Genomic DNA, 17,714 nt, shown 5'->3' on the forward strand with positions numbered 1-17,714 from the left:
ATAGGTGCATATTACTAACACGCTCATTAAATAACAAAAACAATATTGCGCCATTGACTTTAGACTTTAGACCAGGTTTTTGTTGGCTAATGGCGTAGACTATTTTAGTTGCCTCAAAATAGCAACGCGCCAACAATGTGCCAGAATACACCTCGTTTTCAGACCAGAACACCCATGGGTGCAAAATTGGGCGCAAATGCATTTGCTATTTAAACAACGTGGCGCTGAACGTAAAATTTATAATTGCACCGGGTTGAAACTAGCAAAAGACACGTGTTGCGCATTGCGCCGGGTGTATGATAGAGCCCTTTGAGTCAGTGTATTGTTTAAAATTGTCCACAAGTGTGCGTGGTAACGCGTGACCTTTCGATGTGATTATGTAATATGTAAGGTCACGCTGGTGCATCACATGGCTTGTGCAAAACGAGAAGTTGAGGTTTTAAAAGTACTTATTTTCTGTGAAAATGACGATCGTTTCGCTAGATAAGACCCTTATGCCTTATGTCCTTTGAAGCTGCATTGAAACTGCAATTTTAAACTGCATTGCAACTGTAAACTGTTCAATAAAGGTCCAATAAAGTCCACTATATGGACAAAAAACCTGTAATATTTTTCTAAGAAAACTTAATTTCATGTTGACTAAACAAAGAAAGACATAAACATCTTGGATGACATGGGGGTAAATGATCAGGATTTTTTATGTAAACGGAGTAATAGATTAAGTTTTAATCAGTAGTATTTTACATTATTTTACCTTCATCTGGTATTTTTTTTTAAACATATCATAATAAATGTATGCTTTTATATTCACATTATTTATTAGCAATACTTAATTAGCTGTAATTTTTATAGTTAAATTTTGATGTTTGGCTGTACACACTATATTTTTTTACCTTATTAAATAATAAAAAAATCATAATTTAATAAAACATCACGAATATATACATCATAAATATTCCTCTCTTGAGGTTTTGCCACAGTGTTATTCAGTCTACTGCAGCATCATTGACGGAAATGACTGATGACATTTCAAGTTTCCTAATATGTTCAGCGTAACTCTTCATTTTAAATGTGTCACCGCCCTTCCCATCAGGAGTGACTGTTATCATTAGATTGACAGCTCCTCTCGCAGCACAATAACACACAGAAATCCCAGCGTGGCTGTCTTTAGCATGCGGATGAGTAAAAACTAATAGAAATGTCAACATACCTCCGGTTCATCAACGTTCGACTCCCTCCTTATTTAGACATGGCGTTATTTTAATTCAAATGATATTACATGATGTACTGCCGCCGTCGCCGAAAACATCCCATTCCTCGGTTCATTTCCCCCCACGCTTATTGATGTTGCAATTTGAAGTGCTGTAAGGAAATGACAAGCTAGTAATTTACGTTTTTGTTTCCATTTAATCGGTTTAATAATCAATTCAATATCGGCTAGACAAAAAGGTCAAGCGGTTTTCAGAAATGCATCCCGCCAGGCCTCTCCCTTAAAAATAATCATTTTTGAAGCTCGTAATACACATAAACGTGAATGTCCTTTTTTACGTATTTATTTTGATTTCAATAACTCCAACCCTAAGAATACGTGGTCTGCTTATGCCCTCTTTCTCTGTACGAGTCTTTGATGTATCTCCTCCATTATCGTTAAATGCCACCGTGATGCGAAGAGGCCACGTCTGGATTTGACACAGGGGTTGTAATCACATAGCTGCATTATGCATGCTGCGTAAAATACCAAGATGAAAGAATTTACAGCTGGACACCCATGCCAATCAGATTAATTTTGTATGACAACGGCGTGCCACCTGTAATATGCGGTGCAAAATGAGGGCAGTATGAATTACATAGCATTTCGCCATACGTGCCTAAGACTTATGTTCAGTAGTATGCACACTTTCAAAGGAGTTTGGGGGGGTATAAAAGCGCACCAAAAGTTAAGGTAAAACTGGAGAGCAGTTGAAAATGATGTGGGCTAAGTAAAGGTAGAGAGAGAGGGGCTGGCGCAAAAGCGAAAGAGTGTCTTCCCTGAGGACTCGCCTTAGGATACTATGTTCACTTTGATCTCCATTTCTTTGTGTGATGCTGCGCATGGCAGCCTGGAGTTGAAGCGCATTAGATGTGCATTTCTCATAGCATGACACCAACATTCTTGTTTCTGTGCCGAGTAAGACCAAGACTTGTCATGCTTTCACGGTTTCTTAGCCAGAGCCTGAGGAAGCATTACAACACAATGCTATTTACAGTGATTTTATTTACATTTTTAACTGTAACCCTGAGCTCAGAGTACACTTTGTTTATTGTGTGCGCTAATTAATTCAGTCTATTGATCGATTCTCAATTCAGTTCTCAATGACACACAGCCTTGTTGACGTCTGTGAACATTTCCTAATAGTTCACATTTTTATCCACTTTAATTCAAAGCAACTTGCAATGCATTACAAGGTATGCAATTTTTTAAGTATTTGTGAACCCATGGCATTTTGCCCTGCAAATACAAAACCTCTGTAAACTAAATTTTTTACATATTGTTTTTTGTTATGTTATTTAGCACATTATGGGCCAGATTTACTAAATGGGGCAAATTAGCAAGAGAGAGCAATTCCAAAGAAGCGCAGATGGTAGTGAGAATATATGCGGTTTATTTACTAAAAAAGCGCAAATTATATAATACAGGCATAACAGTTGATTTCTATAATGACCAACGCAATCTACTAAGAGCAGTGCAAATGAGTTAACGGTCCCAAATAAGCAGAGCTGATGAGGTGCCGGTGATCTACTAACACCTGATGCGCTTGAGTTCAGCACCACGGACATCGCAGCTGAAAATTCGGGGTGTGAAATCCCAGCTAACAAACCCATAGTACAATGAAAAGAAATGGAGGGGAAAAAATGAATGTATAAAAAGATTTAAAACTTTTTATATTCTCCTAGTGACTCCTCTTTTATTTACTTCAGCAAATAAAAAAATAACATGGCTTGGCAAACATTATTTTTGAATAGTATGTTCCCCTGGCATATTAAATACACTGTTACAACAAATAAAATGTTAAAAAACAATTCTCTGCCTTGTATCATGCGCTCACTAATCTCTGTGATGCATCTTCTTTAACATCAATTGCAACAATTTCAACCGCAAAATGATTTAGTACATGTTTTTTATTTGTTGCGTAAATACCAATAATATTACACGTCCAAAAATTAGTAAAATCGCATTGCGTGAATCATTTAAAAACTCTGCTCCCATAAATTTGCGTCTTAAAGGGAAACTCCTACAAATAGATATTTAATAAGGTCAGTCGCAAAAATAACTAGATCACATCTTTTCAGCGCTATTTATCAACTGCGTGTCTTTAGTAAATCCTGACAATCGTTACTTACCACCAAAATGATATTTTGCGCTGGCACAAGCTGTTAGTAAATCTGGCCGGACCTATTTGTTATTTTAACACATTGTGTTATTTTGTGTTGATTTTGTGTTCAAATAAATAAAAGGGACAACACAAGATGTGTTAAAACAACACTAAATGTTTTGTTCCAATAATAACGCATTAAATTGTTAAGTTGTCCTTAACTAGACACAAAATGTGTTGTTTTAACACAACTGTTTTAAGAGTGTAGTGAGGAGTTGGTATAAATTAAATAAATTGAGTGGGCATAAGTTGCTACAACTTTATTTTTATAAAAAAGTTTACAAAAGTTGAAATGAATTGTAATTCAAAATGAATCAATTTGACATTTACAATTCATCTCAACTAAATTATACAAATAAAGCTGACATAACTTAAAGTGCACCTATTTCATTGCTAAAAACAACATTATTTTGTGTATTTAGTATAATACAACATGTTCGCGTGGTTTATGGTAAAAAAACACATTATTTTCCACATACCGTACATTTTTGTAGCTCCAGATTTCCCTGTCGGAAATGTGATGCTCCTTACCATGTTTGAAAGATTCGCTCACAATGCAATGCTAACAGGAGTTAACTTACAAACTGTAAGTCCGAACCGGGAGGAATTATGATAATGTTGGTCTTGTCTACATCACCAATCCCAGGAAGTAAACGGTTGCCTACAATCCGTGTGTTTGTTGTAGTCCAAAAAAAAGAGATTTACGTTGGAGATGATAACTCACTTCATCGTTTACTTTGGGGTTTGTACCTTTTGCACATCGTTAAAGGAATATTCCATTTTCTTAAAAGAAAAATCCAGATAATTTACCACCATGTCATCCAGAAATTATGTTTTTTGAGGAAAACATTGCAGGATTTTTCTCGTTTTAATGGACTTTAATAGACACCGACGGTTAGCACTTGGCTCAACACGTAACAGTTTTTTCCAACGGAGTTTCAAAGGACCATAAACGATCCCAAACGCGGCATAAGGGTCTTATCTAGCAAAACAATTGTCATTTTGGACAAGAAAAATAAAAAATATGCTCTGTTAAACCACAACTCCTCGTCCAGGTCCGGTCCAGCACGACCTAACGTAAATGCGTAGTGACGTAGGGAGGTCACGTGTTACATATATAAAACGCACATTTGCGGACCATTGTAAACAATAAACTGACACAAAGACATTAATTAGTATCAGTTGACATACAACAACGTAGGAATGGTCCTCTTTCAACACACTTGTAAACACTGGGGCGGAGTTTTGCGTTCGTCTTCTGTGACCTCTTGACGTCATGGCGTATTGCGTAGGGTCACCTGGCGTATCACGACCAGATCTAGACAAGAAGTTGTGCTTTAAAAGTGTATATTTGTTATTTTTCTTGTCAAAAATGACAATCGTTTTGCTAGATAAGACACTTATACCTCGTTTGGGATCGTTTATAGTCCTTTGAAACTCTGTTGAAAAAACTGTTACGTGTTGAGTTAAGTATTAATTGTTGGGCTCTATTAAAGTCCATTAAAATGAGAAAAATCCTGGAATGTTTTCCTCAAAAAACATAATTTCTTCTCGACTGAACAAAGAAAGACATCAACATTTTGGATGACATGGTGGTGAGTGAATTGTCTGGATTTTTCTTTTAAGAAAATGGAATATTCCTTTAACATGTACTAATACACACTTACACACCAAAGGAAATGTAAAATCTTGAATCGGACCATTGGTGCTCTTTAAGCTAATTCAACTTGTTATTATTTATATCAACTCCTCACTAGTCAAGAAAGTTAAAATGAATTGTAAATTCAAGTTGATTAAACTTAAAAAAAATGTAAGTACAGTGTTACTAATTTATCTTCAGCTATTTTCTTTCCTGATTCCAAAAACGACAGGCACGGAAGGCTTCGAACAGCTGGTGGATAGCGTAATTGAATTGACCCCGGACAGATTCGCTCGTTCCTTGTGTGAATTGAATCCCTGCTTTTTCTTTTCACCCACTTGTGAGAACATCTGAGCACATACTGTATTCCCCGATTCCCACATCCTGAACTCATCAAAGGGGCCATCGCGCGTGTCTGTATCAAGATTGCGATGAAAATACTTTTTTTTTTTAAAAGCCTTAGCAGCTATATTGTCTTCATGTTGTTATTTACAGTTCTTAAAAATGGATACGACAAAGAGCGACCCCTGACACGTGATATGCGGCTTAACAACCGATGCGTTTTTTTTGTACAGCAGGGTTCATTTATATTAATGTGTCTCTCTGTATTGGTATTCATGAAAGTTGTGGCTTCCTTGTGCTTGCGAGTATTTTTAGAAGTGTAAAAATGTATAATTTAAGTCCAATGAAATAGCAAAGGGTGCAGTGCTAAAGTTTTGTATATCTAATAAATTCACTTTGATGGTGTACAGCTTATGTTCTCAGCACCAAACATCAGAGCACATGTCATCAGAATGCAGGGCGTTGTTCAGCATCTCAGATGTTCTCTAGGGAGGTAAATGAGGCTGATAGAGGCTTTTATCGGTACAGGATTTGCTTAAGTTCTCCTCAGTCAGCAAATCACATGTAGGGGAGCTTGTGGTAAGCTGTGTCACTTTTTACTTAGGGTGCTTTTCCATTGCATAGTACCCTATGGTTTGGTTTGGGTCCGCTTACTTTTGGGGGCTTTTACGTAGTACCCAGTACTTTTTTAGTACCACCTCGGTTGGGGTCCCAAGCGAGCCAAGCTGATACCAAAACGTAACACGAAAACACTGTAGATTGGTCTTAGAGAATCGTCACTACCAGCGTGATTGCCATAATGTAAAAGATTAGCTTTACCTTCATGTTAGCTTGCGCTGTCTCGAGTATACCTGTTATCATCTCTGCTTTGCTGTAAGTTCCCAAACTCCCTATTAGCAATGAAAAACATCCACAGGTTGAGAATCAGGAACACCATAACATAAATGCACTATAAATGTAATGCACGCGCTTGGTTTCTCGAGAGAAAATCACAGATAATTATCTAACTTCAGATGCTGTAAAAAAACTACCAAGTCTTTATAGGATCTTTACAAAATACAGCGGGGAAAATAAGTATTTGACACATCAGCATTTTCATCAGTAAGGGAATTTCTAAGTGGGCTATTGACACAAAATTTCCACCAGATGTAGCCATCAAGCCAAATATTGAATTCATACAATGAAATCAGAACATTTAAGTATACAAGTTGAGTCATAATAAATAAAGTGAAATGACACAGGGAATAAGTATTGAACACACTTTGTAGAAAAGCCTTTGTTGGTGATTACAGCTTCTAGATGGCTCTTGTATGGAGAGACCAGTCATCTGCATTGCTCAGGAGTGATTCTGGGCCATTCTTCCACACAAATGGTCTTTAAGTCTTGAAGGTTCCTTGGGCCTCTTTTATGAACTTTGATCTTCAGTTCTCTCCATAGATTTTCTATGGGATTTAGGTCAGGTTATTGACTGACCACTTCATTGTTGGCTCTCCTGATTATTCTTTGGACTCCTCGGACTTGGATCTTATGTGGAGCACCTGATTGTGGCCGGTTTATGGTGAAGTGATGCTCTTTCCATTTCCAGATAATGTCCACAACAGTGCTCACAGGAACATTCACCATTCTGAAAATGCACCTATAACCATTCCCATCTAAATGCCTTTTAACAATAAGATTACGAAGATCTTGTCTTTGCTTTTACCCATCATGAAGTCTTTCCTGTGTGCCTCCTGGGCAATGAGAAGTCTTTATAGGCCATCAATTAGGACTAAAGCAGCTGATATCAATTAGTACTGATAGGGGGCAGGGTTTCTCTCTCAATACTGACAGATTTCAGGTGATCACCTGGCTTTCTATGCCATTTTGCACCTTGTTCTCTATATGTGTTCAATACTTATTCCCTGTGTCATTTTACTTTATTTATTATGACGCAACTTGTATACTTAAATGTTCTGATTTCTTTGTATGCCTTCAATATTTGGCTTGATGGCTACATCTGGTGGACATTTTGTGTCAATGGCCCACATAGTAATCCCCTTACTGATAAAAATGCTGATGTGTCAAATACTTATTTTCCCCGCTGTATGTGTGAATGCACACACATATTCCAGAAAATAATTGCCAGTGTGAAAAAAAACAAAAATCAAACGATGCCAGCCAAATCCTGGATACAATTTCTGTGTATTTACTGTAATCTCTGTGTGAAAAGGGCTTAAGTTGTTCTATAGTGGCAGACAGAAATAGAGGTTCCATTAACTCCTTCCCCGCCATTGACGAGATATCTCGTCAATTAAGAGAAAACGCTTCCCCGCCAATGACGAGATTTTCCGTCTTTCCGCAATACCGCTTTTATCCACTAGGTGGCGCACTTCCGCAACTTATACAACCCGGAAGTATTGCCCTCTGACAAGCTGCTGCATGTCCGTGTCTGTTTTAAAGATCGCTCTGAATGGGATCTCTATGAAAAGTCCGTCACAAAAATGGAATTATCTCTGCTTTTTGCTCAAAATGTGGTGTTTTTGCAGAAACCTACCCATATTCAAAAGCTGATTACAAAAGAACTGCTCAAGGTAGGATGAAACGGTTTTTTTTTGTTTGAAAGCAGAGGGTCTGTTCTTTCATTTGGTATATTGTATGTTTATATATCTGAAGAAGAACATTTTCTGGAAGGCATTAAACTTTGGTGAAAATCATGAAAAACGCTGGCGCTGGCTGGCAACTTTTTTTTTAAAAATGCAGGCGGTGAAAGAGTTAATGCACCTAAATATATTGCACTTTATCAGAATCTTTATGAACTGAAATTAGAAGTGTCTAAGGTCTAACTTATTTAATAACAACATATACAATATGCGATATGATAATTGTTTAAAGGCGGAGAGCACCGTTTCTGAAAAACACTTTGGAAAAGGGAATCGGGAATCGTAAAATAAATCTTGTGTCCTTTCTACACTTATGTTTATGTTTACATTTTGCATTTGACAGATGCCTTTATCCAAAGTGACTTATCTATACTTTCTCAATGTAATCCATTTTTATATTTTATCTATTCAATCTATACATTTTTATGTCCCCTGTGAAGCAACCCACAACTTGTAATGTACAAGATAAAGCAATGCCAGAATATATATATTATATAAATTATGCACATCTTAACCCGCACACTACTTCACCATTGGAATCATTCTGGGAATTGAACTACTGTATAGGCCTTTTCCCAATAAATTCATGGAAAAGTAGGAGGCATGAGCTCAAATTGTTATTTGGTTGCTCTTAAGCCAGCCAGTGCCCCTTGGCTATTTTGATACAGTGCATTTTATGCCTGTCAAAGGCTGTAATTGGACGACCCTATTTGCTGTCAGTATCACCCTTTTGAAGTCAATAGAAAACGGAGAAGTGGTGTGCCTACTCCGGGCAGCATCCTCAAAAAAGCACTTTTTTGCATTTCTTTCTCAATAGTCTCTCATTGTTTATTTTTTCCTCCAGAGTTTATTTATTTTTGGTTGTTATTCTGTGGCATTGCATGAAGTGTGGATGGCGGTGCCCAGGGGAAGGCAGGGTATCTTTTGAGCAATGTTTAATGTAATCTCTCTTGTTTGTTCCGCGTTTTCTCTTACTCTTCGATGTATGACTTAAAATGTGACACCAAGTAACATCAGTGAAGACCTTTCGGTTAAACTCAACGTTATCTTTGCAATACTAACAACTAAACAAATATATTTACCAGGACTTGGAATCCAGCTCTGAGGTTGATGAAAGCTCAAGTGAAGATAGTCCTCTGGAGGGGGACTTCAACAAGAAGAAGGCGCATAGCAGTAAATCTAAAGCAGGCCAGAGGAACCCCTTGTCACCCTCCGGTTCGGAATCCTCCAACTCCACTGGGATAGACAAAAAGCAGAATCCCGGATCGGAGGAAGAGAGCCATCTCCAAACGAGTGATTTGCACACACATTACCTCAACTGCTCCAGGAACATCCAGGAGGGCCACTGCACCATGGTGGACCGGCTTTTGGAGAAGTATGGGACCTGGATTCCCAACCACGATCCACGTCTGTATGCCTCCACTGCATTTGATACCAAGTCTATTGGTGGATACTCCATCCTAGCTTTTCCTGACTTTTGGGGAAACTTGCCTCCAAAAAAACAAGAACCAATGGCTAAAAGACCACCACATGTACAGAGGTAAGCGACACATGTGTTATAATTGTTTTGTTTTGGATCTGCAGTAATCCATATTGCTCAACATTTAAAGTAAAACACCACTGTTTTTCAATATTTTACTATGTTTTTACATCAATGTAGACAAATTAATACATACCTATCTTTATTCAATGCGTGCACTTAATCATTGTACAGCACGTCATGAATGTGTTAGCATTTAGCCTAGCCCCATTCATTCCTTAGGATCCAAACAGGGATGAACTAGAAGCCACCAAACACTCCCATGTTTTCCCCACTTAAAGACTTTTACATGAGGTGGCACAAAATAAAACGTGGTGATTTTTTTAAGCGGATAAAAAATGAGAGCTATATTGTACTATATTGTACTTCGAACTTTGAAGCAGTAATATTGCTGGAAGTTTGAGCGAGAGGGGAAGTAGTCAGGGAATGATGATGTTAATGCGCGCCGAGGTCGAAGTGCTGCAAACTATTTGCTCTTCCGCCATACAATATAGTTCTCATTTTTATCCGCTTAACTCTTGTGCCTTGTTCCAATTCACTACCCTTTCGTGTTGTTAGTGGCCAAAAATGGCCACTGAGTTAAACGGCTGTAAAAATGTATCAGATTAATATTTTTTCATATTTTTTGTATAAATCTGTACCTCAGTACTGATCAAAACTACCAAATGTTTCCAAAAATTGAATGATTTTAACTCTTTAATTGCCAAGCTGATAAGTAATGCCACTGATTTGAGAAAAAAACCCCACACAAAATCACAGATTTTCAATATTTAAGTGATTGTGGACTGTATTTTTTCCACCTTTCACAGTCTTGGGCATGGCAAAGATAGTAAAAACTTTGGCATTGGCGTTGATGCATTTTTAGTTTTTGTGCAGCAGATTTTATTGTTGTCTCCCTCATTTATGGTTTGTGGCCATTTTTGCCCCATTGACTTCCATTATAACAATGTTTTTTGATTGCATGATTTTTGAGCCATGACACCTTATTATCATGCATTCTTGATTCTTTGTGGCTTTTCGTTTTGCAAAGAGGTAAAATCTGTCATGTTTACTGTTGAACACCATGTGGCACCATTAACCCTTTAGTAGCCTGTGCAAAAAACAGAGCTTAGTTTCTGGTTTGTACCAAGACAAAACTTTTTGAAAAAAGAGAATCCTGTCCACAATCACTTTTTATATTGAAAATCATTCATTTTGTGTGTTTTTCCCCCTGTATCAGTGTCACCACTTATAAACTTGGCAATGAAAGAGTTAAAATCATGGAATTTGTGTAAACATTTGGTAGTTTTGATCAGTACTGTGGTTGATTAACAGATTTATGCAAAAAAAAAAAAAAAAAAAAAATGAAAAAATTAAACTGATACATTTTTACAGCAGTTTAATTTATTGGTCATTTTTGGCCACTAACAACACGTTAGGGTAGTAAATTTGTCCACGGTAAAATGTTAAGTTTTTGAAAAATTTTAAAGCATTTTCTTAAAATATGTATTAATATAAGATTTGTCACCAAAAATCATTCCATTTGGTGAAACACAGAGAAAGTTGTGGCCAAATTAAAACTAAAAAATAACAAAAATGGCCAAAAATGGCCCTAACAAGACATAAGGGTTAAAATCGCCACATTTTATTTTGAGCCACCATACTAACTCGTGTTACTTCTCATGTAACAGTCTTTAAATAGGGAAAACATGGAAGTGTTTGGTGGCTTGTAAATTCATCCCTGTTTGGATCCCAAGGAATGAATGGGGCTAGGCTAAATGCTAACACAATCACGACTCGCTGTACAAATATGAAGTGCATGCATTGAATAAAGATAAGTATGTATTAATTTGTCTAAGTTGAGGTAAGAACATAGTAAAATATTGATAAACGGTGCTGTTTTCCTTTAACTTGATCAAATTTAATCTATCTTACAACATCAAGGGACACCTGAGACTATTATATCTTGAAATATTGCCTTTGTGTTTCGAAGATGCTTTAATTTTACGGCGTGTTTCCTCAAAATTTCCAGCAACAAACATTGCTGTGTGCAAATAATTATAAGCAGAGCAACCTGAGTCATTAAACTACAAATATTCATTAAAAAACTTTTGCCAATTAACTAAACGTTGCTAATGTTTTCTGTGAGTCGCCTGAAGTCGTTTTTATGCTCTCTTTGCTCCAAAGGCACCCAAAAACTTTCTATAAAGAAAACCCCCGAAACTATGTCTAATTACGCTAACCCCTTTGGTTTAAAACTCGTTTTGCCGAAAACTTTCTTCAATGTGCAAAAAAGAGATTATAAGAGATTGACATTTTTTCCATCATTTCACAGTTTAAATTTTGTTTCCTCAAGGGTACAATACGTTTATATTTGGGATTATTAGCGTCATTTTCTATCAGGAAAAAGTCATTTTCTGAGTCTTGGGAAGGAAGCGTCAAACAACTACTGTGGTGACAGTCTGACATTTTTAATTTCAAGAGGTATCTTCCTATTTCCCTATTGACTTTTGATAACTCAGGAACCACTGCAGCTGAATTTTCCCTCATCGTGCCGCATTTACTGTTTCTTTATTGTGTTTGTTTGTTTGTATATCGTGCGTCATCTCATAATGTGTTTTATATATAAAAAAAAACATTTCAAGGAATCTTCTTCCATCCGCCTTTGGAAAATAGTCATTTCAACAGGTTTCATTCGAGAGGTGCGTAAGCAGCCGTGACCTCCCACACACAAATTTTAACCTTAATGAAGTAGAAAGTGCATTTTAAAGTATCTTGTTTTTTTCTGTAAAGTGAACATTGTGATGAGAGCCGTGCCGTACTGTTAACTAGCTGTTTTCCCTCATTCATTCAAGCCCATTACCGGCTGAAATTTGCACACAGATTGGTTTCTGCATTTCGCAGACGAGATGTTGTTCTTCTGTCATGAGAGAGCAAATAACATACAACAGCATCCAGGAAATTAGTCAATTAGCATCATGGGGTGCGGAAAGATGAGAAACTATATGTTTGTTTGGAAATGGCATCATCCAGGCAAAATTGAGGACAACCCTGCCATTATCGGCACACTTGGTTATTATTTCGCCGGACTGAGTAAACCGGAAGGCTTTGATTATTAGTCAATCATTAACCTGTTAAGCCGAACGAGGCCTGTGAGTGATGTCTAACAGTCATGTACAAAGAAAATAAAACAAAAGAGAAAGTTGAGAAAAGCCAAAGAGTTGAATTTACAGTGGGAGCTCCCCCTGCAGGCCAACTTAATTTAAATTTTAAGCAAACTTGTCATCTGAGAATAGTTGGATATTTTACCAAAGTTTAAAACAAAGCTGTTTAGCATTAATTTGACTCTGTTTTTCCAGAAAGAAAGTTTTCGAAGACATCCAGCGTCTTCTCTGCACCGAGGAAATTATCAACAAGGTTGCTTTCGACCTGGAAGATCCGAGGTAACATGCTGGAATTATTTCTGGATTTTTTTTTTTTTTTTAATAGAGGCTTCATCAGTGGCCTGGAAACCATTTAGATGTTACGCTGAAAAAATGAATGGATTATAATGGATCTTTGTGAACCAAGCCAAATTGGCAACCACAACATGAACAATGATAATAAAGAATTGAAAATGTTTTTATGGCAATCTGCTAGTGAGATTTGGGTTTGTAGTATCACCGCTTGGAAAGGTTTATCCAGTGTGTCTGGGTGTGACATGACCATCACTGTCAGTGTGTTAAAGCTCTGAATGGACATTGTGTCCCAGCACAGATGTTGACAGACAGCTTGTCGTCCCGAGCTGCTGTTTATCGCCAAGTAGCTTGTGGGTAGCAGGAGGTTAGGAATACAACACAATGTCAGAGACACAACATGAGGCGAGTGTTGACGGTGATGATGTCATCTGATTTATCATTTGAGAGATAATTGAAATGAATTTTTGATGAATAGTCTTCAGTTCAGTAGAATCACTGTCAGTACCGGGAATCATCATCAGAATGTGCACTGATATCTCTTCTTTCTTTCTTTCTTTTTTCTTTCTTTCCTTTTTTCTTTTCTTTTCTTTTATTTCCTTTTTTCTTTTCTTTTCTTCCTTCCCTTTCTTCTTTCATTTCCTTCCTTTCATTTCCTTTCCTTTCTTCCCTTTCTTCTTTCCTTTCCTTTCCTTTCCTTTCCTTTCCTTTCCTTTTCTTTCCTTTCCTTTCCTTTCCTTTCCTTTCCTTTTCTTTTCTTTTCTTTTCTTTTCTTTTCTTTTCTTTTCTTTTCTTTTCTTTTCTTTTCTTTTCTTTTCTTTACTTCCTTCATTCCCTCCCTTCCCTTTCTTCTTTCATTTCCTTGCTTTCCTTGCTTCTTTCCTTTCCTTTTCTTTTCTTTTCTTTACTTCCTTCATTCCCTCCCTTCCCTTTCTTCTTTCATTTCCTTCCTTTCTTTTTCTTTTCTTTTCTTTTCTTTCCTTCCTTCTTTCATTCCCTCCCTTCCCTTTCTTCTTTCATTCCCTCCCTTCCCTATCTTCTTTCATTTCCTTGCTTTCCTTGGTCCTTTCCTTTCCTTCCTTCCTTCCTTCCCTCCCTCCCTCCCTCCCTCCCTCCCTCCCTCCCTCCCTCCTTCCCTCCCTTCCCTTTCTTCTTTCATTCCCTCCCTTCCCTATCTTCTTTCATTTCCTTGCTTTCCTTGCTTCTTTCCTTTCCTTTCCTTTCCTTTCCTTTCCTTTCCTTTCCTTTCCTTTCCTTTCCTTTCCTTTTCTTTTCTTTACTTCCTTCATTCCCTCCCTTCCCTTTCTTCTTTCATTTCCTTCCTTTCTTTTTCTTTTCTTTTCTTTCCTTCCTTCTTTCATTCCCTCCCTTCCCTTTCTTCTTTCATTCCCTCCCTTCCCTATCTTCTTTCATTTCCTTGCTTTCCTTGGTTCTTTCCTTTCCCTTCCCTTCATTCTTTTCTTTTCTTTTCTTTTCTTTTCTTTTCTTTTCTTTACTTCCTTCATTCCCTCCCTTCCCTATCTTCTTTCATTTCCTTGCTTTCCTTGGTTCTTTCCTTTCCTTTCCTTTCCTTTCCTTTCCTTTCCTTTCCTTTCCTTTCCTTTCCTTTCCTTTCCTTTCCTTTCCTTTCCTTTCCTTTCCTTTCCTTTCCTTTCCTTTCCTTTCCTTCCTTCCTTCCTTCCTTCCTTCCTTCCTTCCTTTCCTTCCTTCCTTTCCTTCCTTTCCTTCCTTTCCTTTCTTTCTTTCCTTTCTTTCCTTCCTTTCCTTCCTTTCCTTCCTTTCTTTCATTCTTTTCTTTCTTTCATTCTCTCACTTTCTTTTTAAATCTTTTATTGTCTAATTTTCTCACACCTTTTAATTTCTTTATCTTTCTTTCTTTCTTTCTTTTCTTTCTTTCTTTCTTTCTTTCTTTCTTCTTTTCTTTCTTTTACTGTCTGTCTTTTCATGTATTTGATTTCTTTCTTTTATTCTCACTCTCTTTTCATTTTTTTATTCTCTCTTTTTCTCATTTTCTTTTCAATTCTTTTATTGTCTACTTTTGTCTTTTTTCTTTCTTCCTTTCTTCCTCCCTTCATTCCTTTCCTTTCTTTCTTTCTTTCTTTCTTCCTTCCTTTCTTACTATCTTTCTTTCTTTGTTTATTTCTTTCCTTTTCTTTCCTTTCCTTTCATTTCATTTCATTTCATTTCCTTCCTTCCTTTATTCCTTCCTTTTTTTCTTTCTTTCACTGTCTGTCTTTTCATGTATTTGATTTCTTTCTTTCATTCTCACTCTCTTTTCATTTCTTTCAGTTTTTCACTTTCTTTCTTTCTTTCTTTCTTTCTTTCTTTCTTTCTTTCTTTCTTTCTTTCTTTCTTTCTTCTTCTTTTCTTTTCTTTTCTTTTCTTTTCTTTTTTTCTTCCTTCTTTCCTTTCCTTTCCTTCCTCCCTCCCTCCCTCCCTCCCCTTTCCTTCCCTTTCCTTTCCTTTCCTTTCCTTTCCTTTCCTTTCCTTTCCTTTCCTTTCCTTTCCTTCCCTTCCCTTCCCTTCCCTTCCCTTTCTTCCTTCTTTCCTTTCTTTCTTTCTTTCTTTCTTTCCTTCTTTCTTTCACTCTTTCTGCCAGCTGAAAGAGAATAGTTATTTATCATGCCATCAATCATTGAAATAATTGCCCATTGAATATACGTAAAATAAATGGCAAAGTATCTTTCAGGTACCATCTGAGAATGTACTTTTTAAAATTATGAGTAGGGAATGTATGAATGTAATAATGAATGTAATACTGTAATAATTTATTCTGAATAATTTCTGATGATGGTTATAAAGATGTCTACAATGTTTTACTGCTGTTAGATTATTTTTTTATATTACTTTCTTACTATTTTTAATTTCTTTCTTTTTTCACTTTCTTACTTTTTATTTCTTTTATTTCTCTTCCGTTCTCTCTCTCATTTTCTTTTCATTTCTTTTATCCTCTCACTTTCTCACTCCTTTTCATTTTTACTTTCTTTTTCTTTCTTTAATGCTTTCTTTGTCTCTTTCACCTTTCATTTTTTGTTATCTAACTCGCCCACATTTTCATTTCTTTCTTTCTTTCTTTCTTTCTTTCTTTCTTTCTTTCTTTCTTTCTTTCAGTCTGCAGTGTTCCACCGAAGAACGTCCCGGCTCACTTCGGTTCTTCTCCAAATTCGAGAGTGGGAACCTGCGAAAAGCCATTCAAGTTCGCAGGTGAACCCCCACATTACAACACAATGCACGTACGCAAGAACGCACACTCGCAAACATGCACTGCAGACAGCTCCGCGAGTGCCCTTGGGCCTCATTTGTAGTGCATTGGCAATCACGCTCGCGATGTCTCTCTCGTTCCAGTGTTTCCAGTCTTTCAGCAAGCTTGTCTCGTCAATGCACGCAAGATCAAATCAAAGACGCTGTCTGCAGAGCAGTTCAGATGCACTTAAATAAAAGAACTGATTTTCCAAACGCAATGTGGCAGCGTAAGAACAGATAGGGACGGAGCCAGACATTTCTTTCTGTCATTTACGGAAAGTTTCTGTCTTCGTCTCTCATTACCGACCTCCTCTGTTCTCATAGGCCTGCTTTGTCTGATTTAATTCCTTTAATCTCTCTGTTTCAGTCATGAATATGATTTGATTCTCACCGCCGATGTCAACTCCTCTGAACACTATCAGTGGTTTTATTTTGAAGTCAGTGGTATGGTGGCCGGAGTGCCGTACCGCTTCAATGTCATCAACTGTGAGAAAGGAAACAGCCAGTATAACTACGGTAAAAAAACATTTCTGTCAACATGTTAGGGTTAGGGCTTTGGTTGGTTGATCAGATGAAAATTAGCTCCATAGCGAACTCTAGCATAACACTTGATATGCATTGTACCTGTTAAAAAATTATGGCAGAAGCTGGGTTGAAATAATTTTTGGTGTTTGTTCATTTTTTATCAAAAAAATTTTATAATGTGCATTATGAAAGGACCACGTAACTAAAAAATTATGTTATTATTTAATTAAACCCATGCAATTTCAAGCCCATATAATTTCCAGCCTTAAGCTTAAAGGAATATTACATTTTCTTAAAAGAAAAATCCAGATAATTTACTCACCACCATGTCATCCAAAATGTTTCTTTGTTCAGTCGAGAAGAAATTATGTTTTTTGAGGAAAACATTGCAGGATTTTTCTCATTTTAATGGACTTTAATAGAGCCCAACATTTATTTCTTAACTCAATACTTAACAGTTTTTTTCAACGAAGTTTCAAAGGACTATAAACGATCCCAAACGAGGCATTAGGGTCTTATCTAGCGAAACGATTGTCATTTTTGACAATAAAAATAAAAATATGCTCTTTTAAAGCACAACTTTTCGTCTAGGTCTGGTCCAGCGCGACCTAACGTAAATGAGTAGTGACGTAGGGAGGTCACGTGTTACATATATAAAACGCAAATTTGCGGACCATTGTAAACAATAAACTGACACAAAGACATTAATTAGTATCGGTTGACATACAACAACGTCGGAACGGTCCTCTTTCAACACACTTGTAAACACTGGGGCAGAGTTTCGCGTTCGTCCTCTGTGACCTCTTGACTTCATGACGTATTGCGTGGGGTCACGCTGGCACATCACGACCGGATCTAGACGAGAAGTTGTGGTTTAAAAGTGGATATTTTTTATTTTTCTTGTAAAAAATGACAATCGTTTTGCTAGATAAGACCCTT

At 36.9% G+C, this 17,714-nt stretch overlaps 1 protein-coding gene across 5 annotated transcripts in view; it reads left to right on the forward strand.

Moving 5' to 3' along the window:
• agbl1 (AGBL carboxypeptidase 1) overlaps nt 1-17,714 on the forward strand; it is a 268,981-nt gene that overhangs the window by 102,836 nt on the left and 148,431 nt on the right. For all 5 annotated transcript variants that reach the window (XM_055192774.2, XM_073868563.1, XM_055192771.2 and 2 more), the window contains 4 exons: nt 9,119-9,573; nt 12,912-12,995; nt 16,119-16,211; nt 16,618-16,766. In XM_055192774.2, the coding sequence (XP_055048749.1) occupies nt 9,119-9,573; nt 12,912-12,995; nt 16,119-16,211; nt 16,618-16,766 (781 nt within the window). The remainder of the gene's footprint in view (nt 1-9,118; nt 9,574-12,911; nt 12,996-16,118; nt 16,212-16,617; nt 16,767-17,714) is intronic.

Source organism: Misgurnus anguillicaudatus, chromosome 6 (assembly GCF_027580225.2).
Source record: "Misgurnus anguillicaudatus chromosome 6, ASM2758022v2, whole genome shotgun sequence".
NCBI classification, from domain to species: domain Eukaryota; kingdom Metazoa; phylum Chordata; class Actinopteri; order Cypriniformes; family Cobitidae; genus Misgurnus; species Misgurnus anguillicaudatus.